The sequence below is a fragment of the Ailuropoda melanoleuca genome, chromosome 12, assembly GCF_002007445.2.
Source record: "Ailuropoda melanoleuca isolate Jingjing chromosome 12, ASM200744v2, whole genome shotgun sequence".
NCBI classification, from domain to species: Eukaryota; Metazoa; Chordata; class Mammalia; order Carnivora; family Ursidae; genus Ailuropoda; species Ailuropoda melanoleuca.
Genome location: NC_048229.1, coordinates 25,017,490 through 25,035,585, shown reverse-complemented (window position 1 = coordinate 25,035,585; position 18,096 = coordinate 25,017,490). Strand labels below are relative to the sequence as shown.

At 47.3% G+C, this 18,096-nt stretch overlaps 1 protein-coding gene across 1 annotated transcript in view; it reads left to right on the top strand.

Annotated features, from left to right (window-relative positions):
• Positions 1 to 11,811, top strand: part of LOC100465680 (zinc finger protein 548) — a 28,978-nt gene extending 17,167 nt beyond the window's left edge. Inside the window, exons 2-5 of the mRNA XM_034639499.1 lie at positions 2,937 to 3,057; positions 4,824 to 4,865; positions 8,049 to 8,175; positions 9,801 to 11,811. Coding sequence (XP_034495390.1) covers positions 2,937 to 3,057; positions 4,824 to 4,865; positions 8,049 to 8,175; positions 9,801 to 11,353 — 1,843 coding nt within the window. The 3' untranslated portion in view covers positions 11,354 to 11,811. The remainder of the gene's footprint in view (positions 1 to 2,936; positions 3,058 to 4,823; positions 4,866 to 8,048; positions 8,176 to 9,800) is intronic.
• The last annotated feature ends 6,285 nt before the right edge of the window (positions 11,812 to 18,096 follow it).

Below are 18,096 nucleotides of genomic sequence, written 5' to 3'. Positions count from 1 at the left end.
AAAAAAAAAAAGAATCAGGACCAAATTGTTAAACACAGGAAGCCTGTCCTTGAATTGTGACAGACTCTTGATTTGTAAAGGTGACTGAGTGCAACATGGAGAGGTCAATGCTGTCGAAAGGGAAGTTGTGCTACTCAGCAGTTTCCTGTGTTATGACTGGTAAATTAACATTTGCTAAGTACAGCACAGGATGCTGGACGGTGGGTCAGGTTGTGGTTCAATGACAGAGCACCAAGAGAAATTGAAATAAAGAAGTTTATACTCACAGGTCCTGGAGGAAGTACATGGCACACTTCCAGAGGCCACAGAGGGACATCAAGGCAAAGTGCAGGCAGAAAGAAAACATTACCTGGGGCACATGCCTTTACTAAGGTCCCAGTTAAGTCCAGATTGGTCAATTCTTTTTTTTTTTTTTAACGTAGGCTCCGTGGTGGGTGTGGAGCCTAACATGGAGTTTGAACTCATGACCCTAGGATCAAGACCTGAGCTGAGATCAAGAGTCAGAGGCTTAACTGACTGAGTCACCCAGGCGGCCCTAATTGTTCAGGTAAAACCAAAAAGCGCTGGGTTTTGGTAAGCTCCAAGGAGGTTTTATCTAAGGATGAACATAAGGCATACAGGTGCTGCAAGGCTGGGGATTTGGAAGGGTCTTTGGAAGTCCTGTCAGAAACCTACATTTGCTTGTGGTCCTTTGGGCTGTTATGTAGGGCATGTGCTTCCATGAGGGGGTAAGCATCAGTGTAAGGTCCCCTACAGACAGTTTGGCCAAATAAAATGGATGCTGAGACAGTGACACAATGAAGTAACTTAGCTAAATTCTCAACACCCTGGAAACAAGAGAAACAGCACACCCCATGGAGGTCCACGTGAAACCATGTGACATGCAGGAAGGAGGAGCGGGAGGAGGAACTGAGAGAATGCCTTCAAGACTAAAGTGTCAGGGAGTACCCAGGTGGAGACATGTCCTATTGGGCAGGAACCAAAAACACAGGTTAGGGTTTGTTCTTGAGGTGTTTATAATAGGAGTTTTGCACGTCCATGAAGCTGACTTGCAAGAGAGAAGTATACATCTTTGACCATTAGTCTGACTTCAGATAAATGAATGCTAAATAGACAACTACAGAAAACACAGAACAATCCTGTATACAGAGAGCAGCTGGCAACCCTATCCCCAGTGTGTCCTGTACACCCAGGCGTCACATGTGGTTTTCTTTCTTTTTTTTTTTTTAACGTGTTACAGTATGTTTCCCTACAAGTATTTCTGCTCATCTCTCTAAATAAGTGATTATGGGGCATCTGGGTAGCTCAGTCGGTTAAGCATCTGACTCTTGATTTCAGCTCAGGTCTTGATCTCACCGTCCTGCGATCAAGCCCCACATCAGGCTTCGTTTTCAGTGCGGAAGCTGCTTGTCCCTCTCTCTCCACTCCTTCCCGTTCTCTCTCGCTCTCTCTCTCTTGCTAAAATAAATAAATAAATATGTCTTTAAAAAATATAAATATAAATAACTGATCACTTTAGTAATTTCCATTTCACAAGTGTTTTTCTCAGATCATTTTGACTCCCTGTGATGACACTATTATTAGAATTTCAGTAAAACGATAAATCTCTTCCCAGCAAGGAGATGAGATAGTGGATTCCTCACCCTTGTCTCAAGAACAGGATGCTCCCTTTTTACAGATGCCCCAACTATGAAAGGAGCACACACCATCCTGGCAGGAGATGGCATGTGTTAAGTCACTATTGTTTTCAGATAGATTTCAGATTCTTAAAGGAATTGACAATACCTCAGGTATGGAGTAGTAGTATTACTACTCACTGGGTTCAAACACAATCACTGACTGACTATTCGGGCAGCAAAAATGTTTTTCTGGGAATCAGAGACATAGCTTCACCCTTTCTACCTACTTCGGTGCCCCATCATTCCTCCCCCATCTTCCCCTCCTGGCTCTGTCTGAAGCCTTTTCTTTCTTGTCCTGTGCCAAATGTACTGCTATCTATCCATTTATTTATTTATAAGATTTTATTTGCCAGAGAGAAAGAGACAGCCAGAGAGAGAGGGAGCACAAGCAGGGGGAGAGGGAGAGGAAGAAGTAGGCTCCGAGCGGAGCAGGTAGCTGGATGCGGGGCTCGATCCCAGGACCCCGGGATCACGCCCTGAGCTGAAGGGAGATGCCCAAAGATTGAGCCACCCAGGCGCCTCTGCTCTGCTCTTTAAAACGGACTTCAGAGATTCGGTCTGTATTTGAAAAGCGACAAGGTCGTTGACAGCTATGAGTGGACGTGGAGTCGTGATATGGTGTGTCCCTTTGGATGTGTAGCCTTTGGGAACTTCCGTGCTTCTTAGCGTATGAAGTCCCTAACCTTTCTGTGACTTCCAATACTGCGCTCCAAGAAATCTGGGTGTGTCCCCTTTAAGAGCAGGCGAGACCCCGCCTCACCTTCGGAGCCGCGGGACTCCATTTCCCAGAGCCCCTGAAGAGGCCTGTAGTCCTTAATCCTCTACGTAAGGAGGGCGGGGGCCGGTGTCGCAAAGAGGGAAGGTGGTGGCAGTAGCGGCAACTACGATACCCGTAGGTCTGCGGTGCGCGGTGGCGACGACTGAGCCAATGAAGCCTTGAGAGAGTGACGCTCGCATGCGTGCGCATCGTGAGGGGGCGGGACTTCCGTCGTTCGTTCTCGTTGTCAGTTTGGTTGCTCTCGGATTCGAAGGCGTTTGGCCGGTGCGGAGGTGACGGGGCGGGAGAACGCGGGGAGAAGCGTCGTCCGCACAGCAGAGGCTGCTGCGAGGCGCCCTCGTCCCCGCCCGGTCGCCCGCCTCTCCCCGCCCCGCTCTTCCCACTCGTCGTTGGCGGAGGCCGCACCGATGAAGGCGGCTCAGGTGGGTGCTGCGACCCCCGGACCCTCAGCCGCCCTCCCCCAGCCCCGAGCCCTGCACCCGCGATGGGCGGGCGCCCGCTCAGCTCCTTACAGCCAGGCCGGCGGGGCGGAGGGCGCCCCGGCGTGGAGTCCCGGATCCACCCGTACGGTGGTGCGCGGCCGGGGAGCTGTCCCAGCAGGTGCTGCTGAGTCGGGACCGGGGGCGGGGGGACGGGGACTCCTGTGTGTGCGGGGGAACAGAGGGCGAGGCGGAGGGTCGCCTGCAGCGGCGGCGTGGGCAGCCGGGGTCCGCGACGGTCGCAAGGGGGCGGGGATGGGAGGGACATGCCCAGAGTCAGAAGTTTAAGGTAGGGGAGAGCAGGACGGGGAATGGAGGCGGGGAGACTGCTGAGGAGACACCGCAGGCCCCCCCCCGGGGGGAGTTCTGGTGGTGGCTGGCCCGGGGCGGTGTCGTTAGAGGGAGATGCGAGGAGATTCTGCGAGAGTTCCACAGCAGAGCCGACAGGATTTCCTGCTGCATCACATACACACGTGAGCAAAAGTAGGGAGCGAAGGGCCATGCCAAGGTTTCTTTGCCTGAACGTCTGAAAGGATGGAGGTGGGGAAGCGAGCCCAGGAAGCAGGTATCGGGGAGATGATGAGTTTGATTTTGGACGTGTTGATGCTGAGATATCTTAGGATGGAGACATGATGGGAGTATGTGGAGGTAAAGGTCTGGAGGACGGGGAAGAGGGCTGGGCTGTCAAAGGTGTGGAGGGTGTGGACTGCACCATTGCGTTGCCTGAGGACCAGATCAAGGAGGGAGCCTCAAAATGATTTTGGATGGTGAGGAGGCAAAAGCTGAGTGTTGGTGGGCAGGGTATGGGACGCAGGTGTTGGCATTCCTGATGCTTCCTTCAAAAAAGAGCAGATTTGCTGTAGGAGAAATATTTCGCCTGTGTCTTTAGGAAGGGAGGTGTTGGTGGGGTGAGGAGTCCCCCGTCGTTGGAGCGGGTGTTATGTGCTGGTGTTGACTGTCCACTTGCAGCTCAGCTGACTCTCAGGGCCACTCCCAGGGGAACAAGGGAAAGGTCCGCCGGGCTGATGGAGCCTCACGGTCCCCAACAGGGGACTGCTTCCTCACCCCTACCCCTCAGGGCGAGAGGGGTGAGCTGCTGTCCAGTTGAGGGCCTCCAACGAGCTCCCTTTTGAGGATTATGTAACAGGCAGGTCTTGTTGCTGTATGGACTAGTCGCTTGTCTGCCTGTTCAACCTTTTCCTACAACTCATTAACTTAAGAATGTATAGGGGCGCCTGGGTGGCACAGCGGTTAAGCGTCTGCCTTCGGCTCAGGGCGTGATCCAGGCGTTATGGGATCGAGCCCCACATCAGGCTCCTCTGCTGGGAGCCTGCTTCTTCCTCTCCCACTCCCCCTGCTTGTGTTCCCTCTCTCGCTGGCTGTCTCTATCTCTGTCAAATAAATAAATAAAAAATCTTTAAAAAAAAAAAAGAATGTATAAAAAACTTATTGGCTTAAGTACCCATTAATCAGTATCCTTTTAAATACGTACAGAGGTAGACAATTAGAAATTAATCTCTCCAACAAGTTAAATTTATGCAAACACGTCATAATTGATTTGACATTAATTTACCTGTGTTTGTTTATAGTGTCAAGTTTTATGTGTGATATCTTGCAAAATCTTAAAAAGTGGTAAAAATAAAGACCTCAAATTTCAAAACCCTACTACTTCATTTGCACTGAAAATATATACCAAACTGTTGATGCTATGGACAGTAACAGCTGTCATCCAGCTGATAAGATGCAGCACTGTTTTCTGGAGGAGCTGAACCTAGACCATCAGGCTGAGATCAGTTTGCTCCAGGGCAGGGCAGGGGCGGTGGTCCAGCTCAGTTCATAAGATCCTTCCATGGTTACCCATTTCTCATGGTCTCCTTCTTCCCATAGGGTCCCACGGAGGTGGCAGAAATGCTTATGGACGCTGTGCAGGTGAGTGGACGGTGTCCTACCTTTCAACCATCCCAGTTGTCACCCAGGTGTTTTTGGCACCCCGATATATACACCCTCAGGGAGTGGTAGTGTCCTGAGACTTGTCCATCTCACTCTCTTAAGTTTGAAGACTTGTGTGCTTTCCCCAGTCCCTAGATCCTGTATTTAGATTATATGTAGAACAGTTCCCGTTTCTAATGACTGATGTAAGATGTGGCAGGGAATCTTGGCCACAGGATTCAGAATGTTCACCTGCTTGGAGGTGAGACTTTGCTGGGGTGTTCAGGAAACTGCAGGTCTCTTTTATAGCTGGTTAGAATGGGGAGCCAGGTTGGGGTTGGGTAAGGGCGTGCAGTTGTCAGACTCTGAGTGACAGCCTGGGGCTCTGGACCTCTAATTGGAGGTTGGTGGGAGGTAGGGAAGGTTTGAAGCAGAACAGGAAGGTGCTATGACCGAGATTTTAACAGGTTGCCTTTGGCTGCGGAGTAGAAGACGGACAGGGGGGTGTAAGTGAACTGCTTGCCACAGTCCAGGTGAGCGTTGTGGCGGCGGCTACACAGGAGCGCTGGCTGTCGAGGTAGACGGGACGTTGGTTTCTGGATGTGTTTTCAACTAGAGCTGCTCATATTTTAGGATGTGGAGACTCGGAGATGAGGAGGTGGGATAGAGGGAAGAGTTGGGGATGCTCCCAGGTTTTTGGCCTTGTTAGGAAGGATGGATGCTTGAACTAAAATGGAGGAAGTCAGTGGTATGAGGCATTTGCAGGTGGAATATGAAGAGTCAGTTTTTGTCTATGTCACAAATGCCCCAGAGATTCCAAGGAGAGGCGTCACATAGGCACTTTTTTTTTTTTTTTTACGATTTTGTTTTATTTTGGAGAGAGCCAGCATGAGTGGGGGCGGGGGGGAGAGGGAGAAGCAGACTCCCCACTGAGCAAGGAGCCCGACGCAGGGCTTGATCCCAGGACGCTGAGATCATAACCTGAGCTGAAGGCAGACGCCTCACTGACTGAGCCGGCCAGGCGCCCCTCAAGTAGTCACTTTAACACAGAGCCCTGGAGTTCTGGGGATGGATTCAAGCTGGAGACAGCATGCTGGCTGGGGTGTGGGCTAGGATGAAGCAATGGGTCAGATTTAGGAGGTAGCATTTCTAGGTTATGGTGGCAGTGCCATTAGAGGAGCAGGAGTGGGAATGAAGGGCCTGAGTACTGGGTTTTTTTGCTTGCTTGTTTGCTTGATTGATTGATTGATTGATTTTTAAAGATTTTATTTATTTGAGAGAGACTGAGAGAGAGGTCACGAGGTGGGGGAGGGTAGAGGGAGAAGCAGACTCCCCGCTGAGCAGAGAGCCTGATGTGGGACTCAATCCCAGCCCAGAACTCTGGGATCATGACCTGAGCCGAAGGCAGACACTTAACCGACTGAGCCACCCAGGCGCCCCTGCTTTATTTATTTTAGAGAGAGAGAGGGTGTGCGTGCGAGTGGGGGGAGGGGCAGAGGGAGCAAGAGAATCCCAAACTCTGCATCTGAGTACAGAGCCCGACATGGGGATCGATCCCATGACCCCTGAGATTGTGACCTGAGCTGAAACCAAGTCAGATGCTTAACTGACTGAGCTCCAGGCTCCCCAAGTACTGAGTTTCTTGATTGGGCGCCTGGGTGGTGGGGGAGGCGTCACAAAGCTGAGGTAGCCAAGTGTCTCTGTGTGTGTGTGTGTGTGTGTGTGTGTGTGTGTGTGTGTGTGTGAGAGAGAGAGAGAGAGAGAGAGAGAGAGAGAGAAACACGGGGAGAGAGAAAGGGAGACAGTGGGTATAGGAGTGAGAAAGGCTTCTGAGACCGGAGTGCACATGAGATAGATGTTGAGGGGAACCTGGTCAGCCTGAAGTGTTGTTAGACCTCATGTGGAGTGGGACTGTGGGTGGGGAGTACGGGTACCTGGGCTTCAAATGAGGAGAGAGGAAGGTTCTGACTGCTTATGGGACAGTTGGTGTGATACAGAAAGGAGAAAGGGCTGAGAGTGTGTGATGTCCTCACATAGGCAGGTCGCTGAGGATGAAGCAAGAAGCCAGGCCTGGTAGGGAGACCTTCAAAGCTGGACTTGGGGCTGGAGCTGGCGCTAAGGGCCTTGGGGACTTCCAGTGTTCAGGGACAGGGTCGGGGCTGAATTGGATGCTGGATGTATTTGCCCGTTACGACATGAAGGAAGTGCCAGGGGTGTGGGCTGGGGGTGTCACTGTGGAGAGGTCAGAGTCGTGAGGAAGGTGAGTCCAATGACCAACAGGCAGGTGAGGCGGAGTGTGAATGGTTGCGTCTGGGTGCTTAAGGGAGAGGGACACGTCCGAGTTTGACTTGAGAGTCTGAGTCTTACCTCTCAGACAAGACCTGGGGGACCCCAGGGAAACTGGCTGGCAGGAGGGGGGAGAGCCCTGCATTGCCAGGCCCACAACCTAGGTGGTGTTCTTCTGCCCCTTCGCTCCTCATGTCTTATGCTGTGTTTTGGACACAGTGATCAGTGGGAGGGAGGCCCGAGCAGGCACCGGTGCCACCGGCAGCTGGTGACTCTTCCACGTTGGGAAGTCAGGGAGGAGGATGAGCAGGGATGGATGAGTGTGGGAAGGACCGAAGGGCCTGGCAAGAGAAGTGTATCAGATACTTGCACCCACAGGATTTTAATTTATGGAGGTGGGTGAGCGATGACATGGAGAGACCAATGACACTCAAAGAAGGTTTTTGTTCTATTTCTCGAGGGGGCCAGAGCACACCACGTAACACAGGGCCACACGGGGAAGCGCCAGATTTGGTTAGGAGGCATAAACACCAGCAGAGGGGCTCCTTCGGTCGGAGCCTTTACTGAACTGTCTGGGAGAAATGTCGGAAGGGTAGGGTGAAAAGCTTAGTGATGGCTATTTTCCATAATTTTCGTGTACCTGGGGTAGAAGGGATGTCCCTGGTTGTCTGGTACCTGGCCCTGGTTGATTTAGGGCAGGGGCGCTGTTGACTTGGTGTGTGAGTTAGTGAAGGAGGTGGTTCAGTGTGGATTCCGGATTGCAAGGGAGGTACAGAAACACATTTGGCTGTTCGTTTAGTCCTCTAAATAATGGATGGCAAATAGCTAAATACAGAGTCCACGAGACACAGTTAACACAAGAAGCTACTCATGAACCAAATGTTCCAACTTTGGCAGAGCCGTGTGGTCTTTGAGGACGTGGCCATCTATTTCTCCCAGGAAGAGTGGGGCCTCCTTGATGAAGCTCAGCGATTTCTGTACCATGCCGTGATGCTGGAGAACTTTGCGCTTCTGTCCTCCCTGGGTAAGGCCCGCACACCCACCCCGTGTCCTGCGCTGGACTCTGTTCTTCCCCTTTGGTCCAGGGGCAGCTCTGTCCTTTCCACAACAAGGCCATGGGTACTACTTCCTTTTCCGGTTTCCCGGCGTGCGTGTTACTGGTGCCAGGACTGGGCTGTGTGCACCCTCTCTCCCCACACAGTCGCATCCCTGCTGCTCTGAGCACTTGCAAGATCAGGCTCAGAGGTCAGAGGGATTGAAGTTTGTCTGGGAAATCCCTCAGACCTGCCTTGTCCCTGGTTGGGTCACTTAGTCTAGATGCGTGGAACCATGGTGCCCCAGGCTTTCCCCCTTCCTCTTGCTGACATTTCTTGGGTTCTGCTGGTGCCAGGAATTTCAGGCACCAACCTAATTACTAATTTTGAGGAACCGTGAATTGTTTCTACAGTCTCTCCTGTAAAGTTCTTGTAATTTTAAGATGTTGGATATCCTGTGTCAGGTTATTCGGGGCACACACTGGCCATGCCTTTTCCTTTCTTTTGTCTAGGACTGGCCTGTCTCAGGTGCCACATCAGTGCTCACCTCGAGCAGTGGGGAGGACCCCGGGCACCTAGTACGTGGACCTTACTGTGCCAGTGGCAAGAGACACTCAGAAGTACACGGCCCTGGTGTGAGGGAGTGGGGGAAGGGTGTGTGTCAGAGCTGGGAACCTGTCCTTTGACAACCATTGTTTGGTGCCCGGGCCAGGGGCCACACTTCATTTCTACCTTTTCTCCTCCATTTTCATATACACCCTGAATTCTAATCCCCTTTCCGCCACAGTCCAGCACCTGTTGGCCTTCACCCCTGATTCTGTATCACTGCTCCCTTTTCAGGGCTCACCAGCATTTGAGCTAGACCTAGGGTATTGTGAGGTCTGCAGGTGTCCTTACGTAGTTCTTGAGTTGCAGCATCTCCATGTGCTGAGGTATTTCTAGGTCTGTTTAGTTTTCTGCACCGTGCTCACCGGTCACCAGCAGCCATAGCCCTTCGCACAGGAGTGATGTGAAACCCCTGCCTCTCCTCCCTGCACAGCACCTGCTATGTTCTAAGTGTTTGTGCCCCACCACCAAGTCCTGTGTCACAAACCTCAGGCCCCGGTGATGGTGCTGGGAGATGGCACCTTTGCGGGGGGCTTAGGTCATGAGGGTAGAGCTCTCATGAATGGGATTAGTGCCCTTGTAAAGGAGACCCCACAAAGCCCCTTAGTCCCTTCCGCTGTGTGAGGGCACAGTGAGATGTTGGCAGTCCAGAAGATGGCCCTCACCCACCGATGCTGGCACCCTTATCTCGGAATTCCAGCCTCCAGGACTGTGAGGAATAAATTTCTGTCATTTATAAGCCACCGAGTCTGTGGTGTTTTGTTGTGGCAACCCAGATGGACTAAGACAGGACCCCTCCCTCGTGGCCTTCTCCAGAGTCAGGGCTCTTCCATCCTGGGAGCTTGCCAGGCTGAGCTCTGCAGAGCACGCCTTCCTCTCACTGTCTTAAGTCCCCCTCGCCCGTCAGCAGCCCTGCAGCCTCGTCCGTGGGTCTGACACACATTCCCGATGGGGCCGCCTCCTCCCGACGAAGTCAGCAGGCACTTTACCGGCATTTCTCTGCTTACAGGTTGCTGTCATGGAGCCCAGGTCGAGCAGGCCCCTTCAGAGCAAGGTGTTTCTGTAGGAGGGTCACAGGTCAGGACTCCAAAGCCCGCCCCATCCATCCAGAAGTCCCAGCCCTGGGAGATGTGTGGCCCAGTCTGGAAAGACATTTTGCATTCGGCTGAGCATGATGGAATGTCCCCTGACCAAGAGCTATCCATTTGTGGGGCAAACCTGTACCAGCACCAAAAGGAGCAGATTGGAGACAGATCTTTCAGAAGGGATGAGGGGAGTCCTTCCTTTGCAGTGAACAACAGTATTCACACGGCAGAGAGTAGCTTCACGTGCAGCAGAAGTGGGAAGGACTTCCCGGCCAGCGCAGGCCTTCTCCAGGACCCGTTGAAACCACACGGGGACACTGAGCATGGGGAGGCCTTTGCAACTGGACAAAATGATTACAAGTGCACTCAGTGTGGGAAGGCCTTCAGCCAAAAACAGGGACTTGTTGAGCACCAGAAAAGCCACGGTGGAGTAAGACCTTATGAATGCAGCAAATGTGGGATGGCCTTTATTAGAAAGTTTCACCTTGTTCAGCACCAGAAAATTCACACTGGAGAGAGGCCTTTCAAGTGCAGTGAATGTGGGAAATTCTTTAGGTACAGCTCTACACTCATTAGTCACCAGAGAGTTCACACTGGATTAAGCCCTTATGAGTGTAGCAAATGTGGGGAGTTCTTTAAGTACAATGCCAACTTCATGAAACATCAGAGAATCCACAATGGAGAAAGGCCTTATGAATGCAGAGAATGTGGAAAATTCTTTAGGTACAACTATCGACTGATACGACATGAGCGAGTTCATACTGGAGAAAGGCCTTATGAATGCAGCGAATGTGGGAAATTTTTCAGGTACAGCTCCACATTCATTAGACATCAGAGAGTTCACACTGCAGAAAAGCCTTATGAGTGCAATGAATGTGGAAAGTTCTTTAGGTACAATTCCACACTCATGAAACATCAGAGAGTTCACACTGGTGAAAGGCCTTATGAGTGCAGTGAATGTGGGAAATTCTTTAGGTACACCTCTACGCTCATTAGACATCAGAGAGTTCACACTGGAGAAAGGCCTTATGAGTGCAGCTTATGTGGGGAATTCTTCAGGTACAAGTCCAAGCTCATTAAGCATTGGCAGAATCACACTGGAGAGAGGCCTTATGAGTGCAGCGAGTGTGGGAAATCCTTTAGGTACCACTGCAGACTCATTAGACATAAAAGAGTTCACACTGGAGAAAGGCCTTATGAGTGCAGTGTCTGTGGGAAATTCTTTCGGTATAACTCCAACCTTATTAAACATTGGCGAAATCACACTGGAGAGAGGCCTTACGAGTGCGGCGAGTGTGGGAAAGCCTTTAGCCACAAACATATACTTGTTGAGCATCAGAAAATCCACACTGGAGAAAGGCCCTATGAGTGTAGCAAATGTCAGAAGGCCTTCATTCGAAAGTCCCACCTCGTTCATCACCAGAAAATCCACAGTGAAAACAGGTCTGTGAGCACCGTAGATGTGGGGAAATCTTGAGATACAACTCCAAGCCATTGACCAGAGAATGACACTGGCAAAGGAACTTTTGAGTGCAGCGAATATGGTGAGGCCTTTAGGTACCGCTCTACACTCATTACCCTGGAGCAGCACCTTACGAGCACAGCGAACGTGCACGATTGTTTTTGTACAGCTCGCCATTCATTAGACAGCCGGAGGTCACTGGAGGAAGGCCTTCTGAGTGCAGTCAATGTGCGGTCTCAGGTGCAACTCCAGCCCCATTACACATCAGAGAGTTCACGATGGAAAAAGACCTTATTTGTGCAACAGATACGGGCATTTGTTCATCTAAAACGCCAACCTTGTTCAGCACCAAAATGTTCACAGCACGCCAGAGAGTATTGCAGAGGGGAGAGACTTAGCCAAGTATCTGCTCTTGTATGTCGCTGGGAGCTGCTGTAATCTAGTTCTTTATTTTACATTTATGTTGTGGCAAAGTACATGCAGCGGTCTACCCTGTCTTTGAATTGTACGGTTTAGTAGTTTAAAAAATTCACATATTTATGCAACTAATTTCCAGAATTCCTTTCATCTGGCAAAACTGAAACTAAACCCACGAAACAGCTCCTCCTGCCCCCCCCCGCCACACCTGGCAACTACGGTTTTATACCCGTCTCTATGAATTTGACTACTCTGCATACTGTGTGTGAGTGGAACTGTACCGTATTTGTCTTTTTGTGACTGGCTTGTCTTGCTTAGCATGATTTCTCCATTTGCCAGCATTTCCTTCTCTGAGCATTTCCTTCTGTTCTGAGAAGGAATCAGAATTGACATACCTAAGATATAGGGAAGGGTGTTGATGGAATCAGTGCAGCTTTGCCAGATGTTATATTATGTCTAGGGAAGAGGAGATCCAGATTTTATATGGAATCTTTATTTCTTAACAGCTTTATTGAGGTATTGACATAAACTGCATTTATTAAAAATGTATATTTTCATATATGTGCACAATGGGAGCATCACCAGAGTCGTGATAATGAAGAATCCATAGGCCCTGTAGTTTCCCTCGGCCCCTTTTCGTGTTCTGACTCTCCAAGCTTTAACCAACTTGCCATCCCCAGGTGGACACTCTAGTTTGCATTTTCTAGAATTTTATATAAAGGGAATCCTACAGTTACTCTTGTATAGCTGTTTCCACTAAATGCATGTATGTATTTTTAGTATTACCCATGTCGTGTATGCAAAAAGCATGGAATCAAATAACAAGCAAGGCTCTGGGTTATGTTTTAGAGCTGCATTGTCTATAAACAACAAAGGTGCTAATCACTGAGTGAAAGAGTTGTTTCGAGTGGGAAAGTGAAGTTTAAATAAAGTAAATTTAAGTTCGGTTTCATATGAATTTATTATCAATAAAAGATTTTGAACCATCTGAACCACCTTTCTAGAAAATTCGTGTTTGACCTCTTTTTTTTTTTTTTTAAAGATTTTATTTATTTATTTTACAGAGATAGAGACAGCCAGCGAGAGAGGGGAACACAAGCAAGGGGAGTGGGAGAGGAAGAAGCAGGCTCATAGCAGAGGAGCCTGATGTGGGGCTCGATCCCACAACGCCGGGATCACGCCCTGAGCCGAAGGCAGACGCTTAACCGCTGTGCCACCCAGGCGCCCCTGACCTCTTTTTTTCTAGTAGTGTTTTTAAGCTATGTCTTTGTATCATAAAAATTCTTAGGACGTTTTTTAAAAATATATTTTATTGTGTAAAATACACAAAGTTTACTATCTTGTTATTTTTAAGTGTTCGGTTTTGTGTTATATTAGGTTCTCCAGAGAAACAACCATCAGGGTGTGTGTGTAGAGGGAGGGGGGGATATGTGTTCTAAAGAATTAGCTAAAGCCTTTGTGATGGCCTGACAAGTTGAAAATCTGCAGAGTAGGCCAACAGGCTGGGGACCGAGGAAGTGTTGTAGTTCAGGCCCAAAGGCAGTCTGCTGGTAAGATTTCTTCTAGCTTGGGGTCATCTTTTTATCGTGTAACCTTCAAACCAGGTGGCTCATTGAGAAATTTGAAATTTAGAAAGGACAGCAAGAAAGCACTATAGAATAGGAAATGGAAAGAAAACAGTGTGAGAGTGAGACATGGAAAACAATTCCCAATTCCATGCTCTGATTGTATTGTTCAAATCTCAACATGCACAAAATATTTAATGAAAAAATTATCTAAATTTATATTTACATTTAGCACTTTGTTTCATGAATCACTAAATTCTGCACCTGAAAACAGTTTTACCATGTATGTTAACTAACTAGAGTTTAAACAAATTGAAATGAAAACAAACAAACTTTGTTTTGTAAAGCTTATGATAGTCAAAATTTTAAGATTTGGGTGATTGAGAAGATATTTAAGATAGCTAAATGAGCCTAGTTTTAGATATTGTAGACATGCACGTTTTAAATTCTTAGTAAGAAGTCAAAGACTAGAACAAAATATGAGCAGACAGGGAATTTGTTTTTTGTTTCAGCATGTAAGAAGCTGAAAGTTGCCATTCCAACCTGACAAGTAAAAAGTTGAAAACAATGGAGCAACTCTTCTTATGTCTCTAAGAGAAGTGAGGTGGTAAGACAAACTGCTTACCCCAAATTAGTCCAACAGGGGAACAGAGAATGAAGAAAACCCAGGAGCCGACCCTCGTCCATGAACCCCAGTGCTGTGGTAGGAGAACCTAAATCATCACACTTGTGGGAATTTTCCTCACAATGAATATCAGAGAAAAACACTCGTGTGGGAGAGGGACAAAGGAACGGATTTGAAACACATCAGAACATTCCGTTCTCAACAAGGACTGCTCTCAGAATCAGCTGGAGATTTTTCAGAGCCTGGGAAATACCCAAATCCAGGCCACCCTAGCCATCTTGTCCCACGTTCATGGGGGTGCTGGAACTGGGAGAAATGTATGAAATTCATAGCCCAGAAGCAAAAGCTCACTGAAAGACAGACCTAACTGTTGTCCTGTAGTATGCTTCCTCTCATACCTTACCACCAGCTACCACCACATTGCAAAAGTTCTCTTTATAGCAGTTTATTTTACCAGTGCATCATGTCCAAGTATTAAGAAAAAATTACAACACATACTAAAAGGCTAAAAACAAAATTTGAAGAAACAGAGCAAGCATCAGAACCAGACTCACACAAGGCAGGGATGTTGGAATTATCAGCTCAGGAATTTAAAACAACTGTCATTAAGATTATAAGGGTTCTGATGGTTAAAGCAGACAGCATGCAAGAACAGATTGGTAATGTAAGCAAAGAGATTGAAATTCTAAGGGAAAAAAAGTAAAAACATCAAAAACACTAACAAAAATGAAAAATGCCTTTGATGGGCTTATTGGTAGACTAGACGTGGCTCTCGAGCTTGTGGGTATTTCAATAGAAACGGTCAAAACTGAAAGGCAAACATATAGAAAATACTAATATATATATATATATCCAACCACTAGGGAACAACTGAAAAAGTATAACATGAATAATGGCAATACCAGAAGGAAATGAAAGAGAAAGGAACAGAAGAAAGGTTTGAAATGATAGTGTCTGAGAATTTCCCTCAAATCTACCCAAATTTGGGGCACCTGGGTGGCACAGCGGTTAAGCATCTGCCTTCGGCTCAGGGCGTGATCCCGGCATTATGGGATCGAGCCCCACATCAGGCTCCTCCACTATGAGCCTGCTTCTTCCTCTCCCACTCCCCCTGCTTGTGTTCCCTCTCTCACTGGCTGTCTCTATCTCTGTCGAATAAATAAATAAAAATCTTTTTAAAAAATTTTTTTACCCAAATTTAAACGTTCAGGTACCGATCCAGGAAGCTTAGAGAACACCAAGCAGGAAAGATGTTAAAAGGAAAAAAACAAAAACAAACAAACAAACAAAAACTACACCTAGGCATATCATTTTCAAACTATAGAAAATCAGAGATGGGAAAAAAAAAAAAACCCTGAAAGATGTCAGAGGAAGGAAACACGTCACCTCTAGAAGAGCAAAGATAATGATATCCAACTTTTCAGAAACCATGCAAGCAAGAACAGTGGAGGGCAATACTTAAAATGTTGAGAGAAAAACTCCACCAACCTAGAATTCTATACCCTACGAAATTATCCTTTCAAAAGTGAAAGAGAAATAAAACATTTCTCAGAAAAACAAAAACGGAGAGAATTTGTTGCCAGTAGACCTGCCTTGCAAGAAATGTAAAATAATAAGTTTTTAGAGAAAAGGAAAATGACATAGCTCAGAAGCTCAGACCTACAAAGAAAGAAAGAGCATCAGAAAAGGAATAAGTGAAGGTAAAATAAGAACTTATTTGTCTTATTCTTCACTGATCTAACAGATTAGTTGGTCAAAAAATAATAGCAACAATGTACTTGAGTATGTATGTGTGTGAATATGTGTGTGTATGTGTGTGTGTGTGTGAAATGAATAACAGCAACGATACAAGGAATGAGACAGAGGAATTAGTATCATTTTGTTATATTAAGATACACACACTACCTGTGAAATGGTAGTGCTATTTGAAAGTGGACTTGGATTAGCTGTAGATATATACTTTCACCTGTATGGCAACCACTAAACAAAGTAAATAAAAAAGTATAACTGTTATGTTAAAAAAAAAAAAGGAGAGAAAATGGAGTCCATAAAATGCTCAGTTAAAACCACGAAGGGGAGAGAAAGGATGAAAAAAATAGGAGAACAAAAATAGGAACAAATTACGAGGGCAACAAATAGAGAACAATAACCAATGTGGTAGATTGGTAGATTAGTAATCCAACTATATCATTAATTACTTTGAATGTCTAAATGCAATCTAAAGGAAGATTGTTAGAGTGGATCAAAACACAAGACCAACTGTGTCATCTATAAGAAACCCACTTTAAATATAAAGACATATCTAGACAGATTAAAAGTAAAAGGATGGGGGCGCCTGGGTGGCACCGCGGTTGGGCGTCTGCCTTCGGCTCAGGGCGTGATCCCTGCGTTGTGGGATCGAGCCCCACATCAGGCTCTTCTGCTGTGAGCCTGCTTCTTCCTCTCCCACTCCCCCTGCTTGTGTTCCCTCTCTCGCTGGCTGTCTCTATCTCTGTTGAATAAATAAATAAAATCTTTAAAAAAAAAAGTAAAAGGATGGAGAAAAATATACGATGTAAACACTAACTAAAAGAAGCAGGAGTAGCTATATTACTTTTAGGCAGGGCAGGCTTCCATGATTGGAGGGCACACACTACTTCGGCAGGGAATGACACGTGACAAGTTGCTCTCATTTTCAGATAGGTTTCAGATTCTTAAATGAGAGAAAATTAATAAAAGAAAACATGATTTAGAATGGACTCAGGAGGCCAGCAGGGGCCTCCCAGTACTAGTTGTCAATTGCAGACCCAAGGGGAAGAATAAAGGTGGACACTGCAAGTCCATTCTACTTTACTGTTCCATCAGGAGGAAGAAACATTTCTTTCTCCACCCGCACCTGGAACAGCCCAGCCAATGAGAAGCCACTATAATTACAACTCCCAGTTGACTCCAATGGACCTTTAGTTTGTAACAGCCCCACCCAGCTCCCTTCCTCTATAAAAGAGATTTTCGTCTTTGTCCTCCAGACTTGCCCATGACTTTGCCAAAGTTTGCTTGTACCAGGTTACAATTCTGAGCTGTTCTCAAATAAACCCATCTTTTGCTTGCAAAATAACTGGCAGTTTTATTTTTAAAGCTAAGAAATGGAAAATATCTAAGATATGAAATATTAAATATTATCTCAATAAAAGTGTTGCTTGCTAGTTCGAACACAGTCACTGATTTATCCAAGCCAGATATATATCCTTCCTCCAACTCCCCATCCTGCCCTGTCTAGGGTCTTTTCTTTCTTGTCCCTGACCTAGCATATTGAAGGTCATAAAACAGCCTCCAAAACTTCAGTCAACATGTATTTGACAAGCAACAAGGTAAATGGAGAGCTATGAGTGGATGTTGAGTGTTATTACGGAGTAAAAAAGAAAACCACAGGCCCTAAATGTTGTCATTCAGGCTGAGTCCCCAAACTGGGGCTTAATACCTAATCTAATTGCAATTTCCACCTCCCCCAGATCTGTAGTCTTAACCAGTCAGGAATTTTCTGAAAAGCACCAATGAAGTAAGCTGTCACATGGGCCCTCTCCATCCCCTAAAGGAACATGAGGTCATCTGCATGCTTTCCCTTACCATGCCCAGAACAATTCTTGTGTTAATAACTTCCTTGCCCCAACCTTCTCCCTATAAAATCTCCCATTTTGTACAACTCCTCAGAGCTCTTCCCTATTTGCTAAATGGGATTGATAAAGCCAATTAGATCTTCAAAATTACTTGGTTGAATTTTATTTTTTTAACAATACTATGGTGTGTCCCTTTGGTTGTGTGGCCTTTGGGAACATCTGTGCTTCTCAGAGTCTGTAATAACAGATCCCTATTTCTGGCACTTGTCCAACACTGCACTCGGAGGAAATCTGGGTATACCTCTTTAAGAGTCAGCGACCCCACGCTACATCATAGGAACCTAGTAACTCCACTGCCCGGTGCACCCCATGCTGTCCCTTCAACTCCATCGCCGAAGTCAGGAAGGACCTGGCTCCCAAATACGGCGGGTAGCACCCAGAGAACTACACGTTACCCAGAAGGCTCTGCGGCAAGCCCGGGTGGGGAGCTAAGCCAATAAAAGCGCAGCACGGAGCCCTTTTCCCGCGGGTGCGCGTGTGAGGCGGGACTTCCGGCGG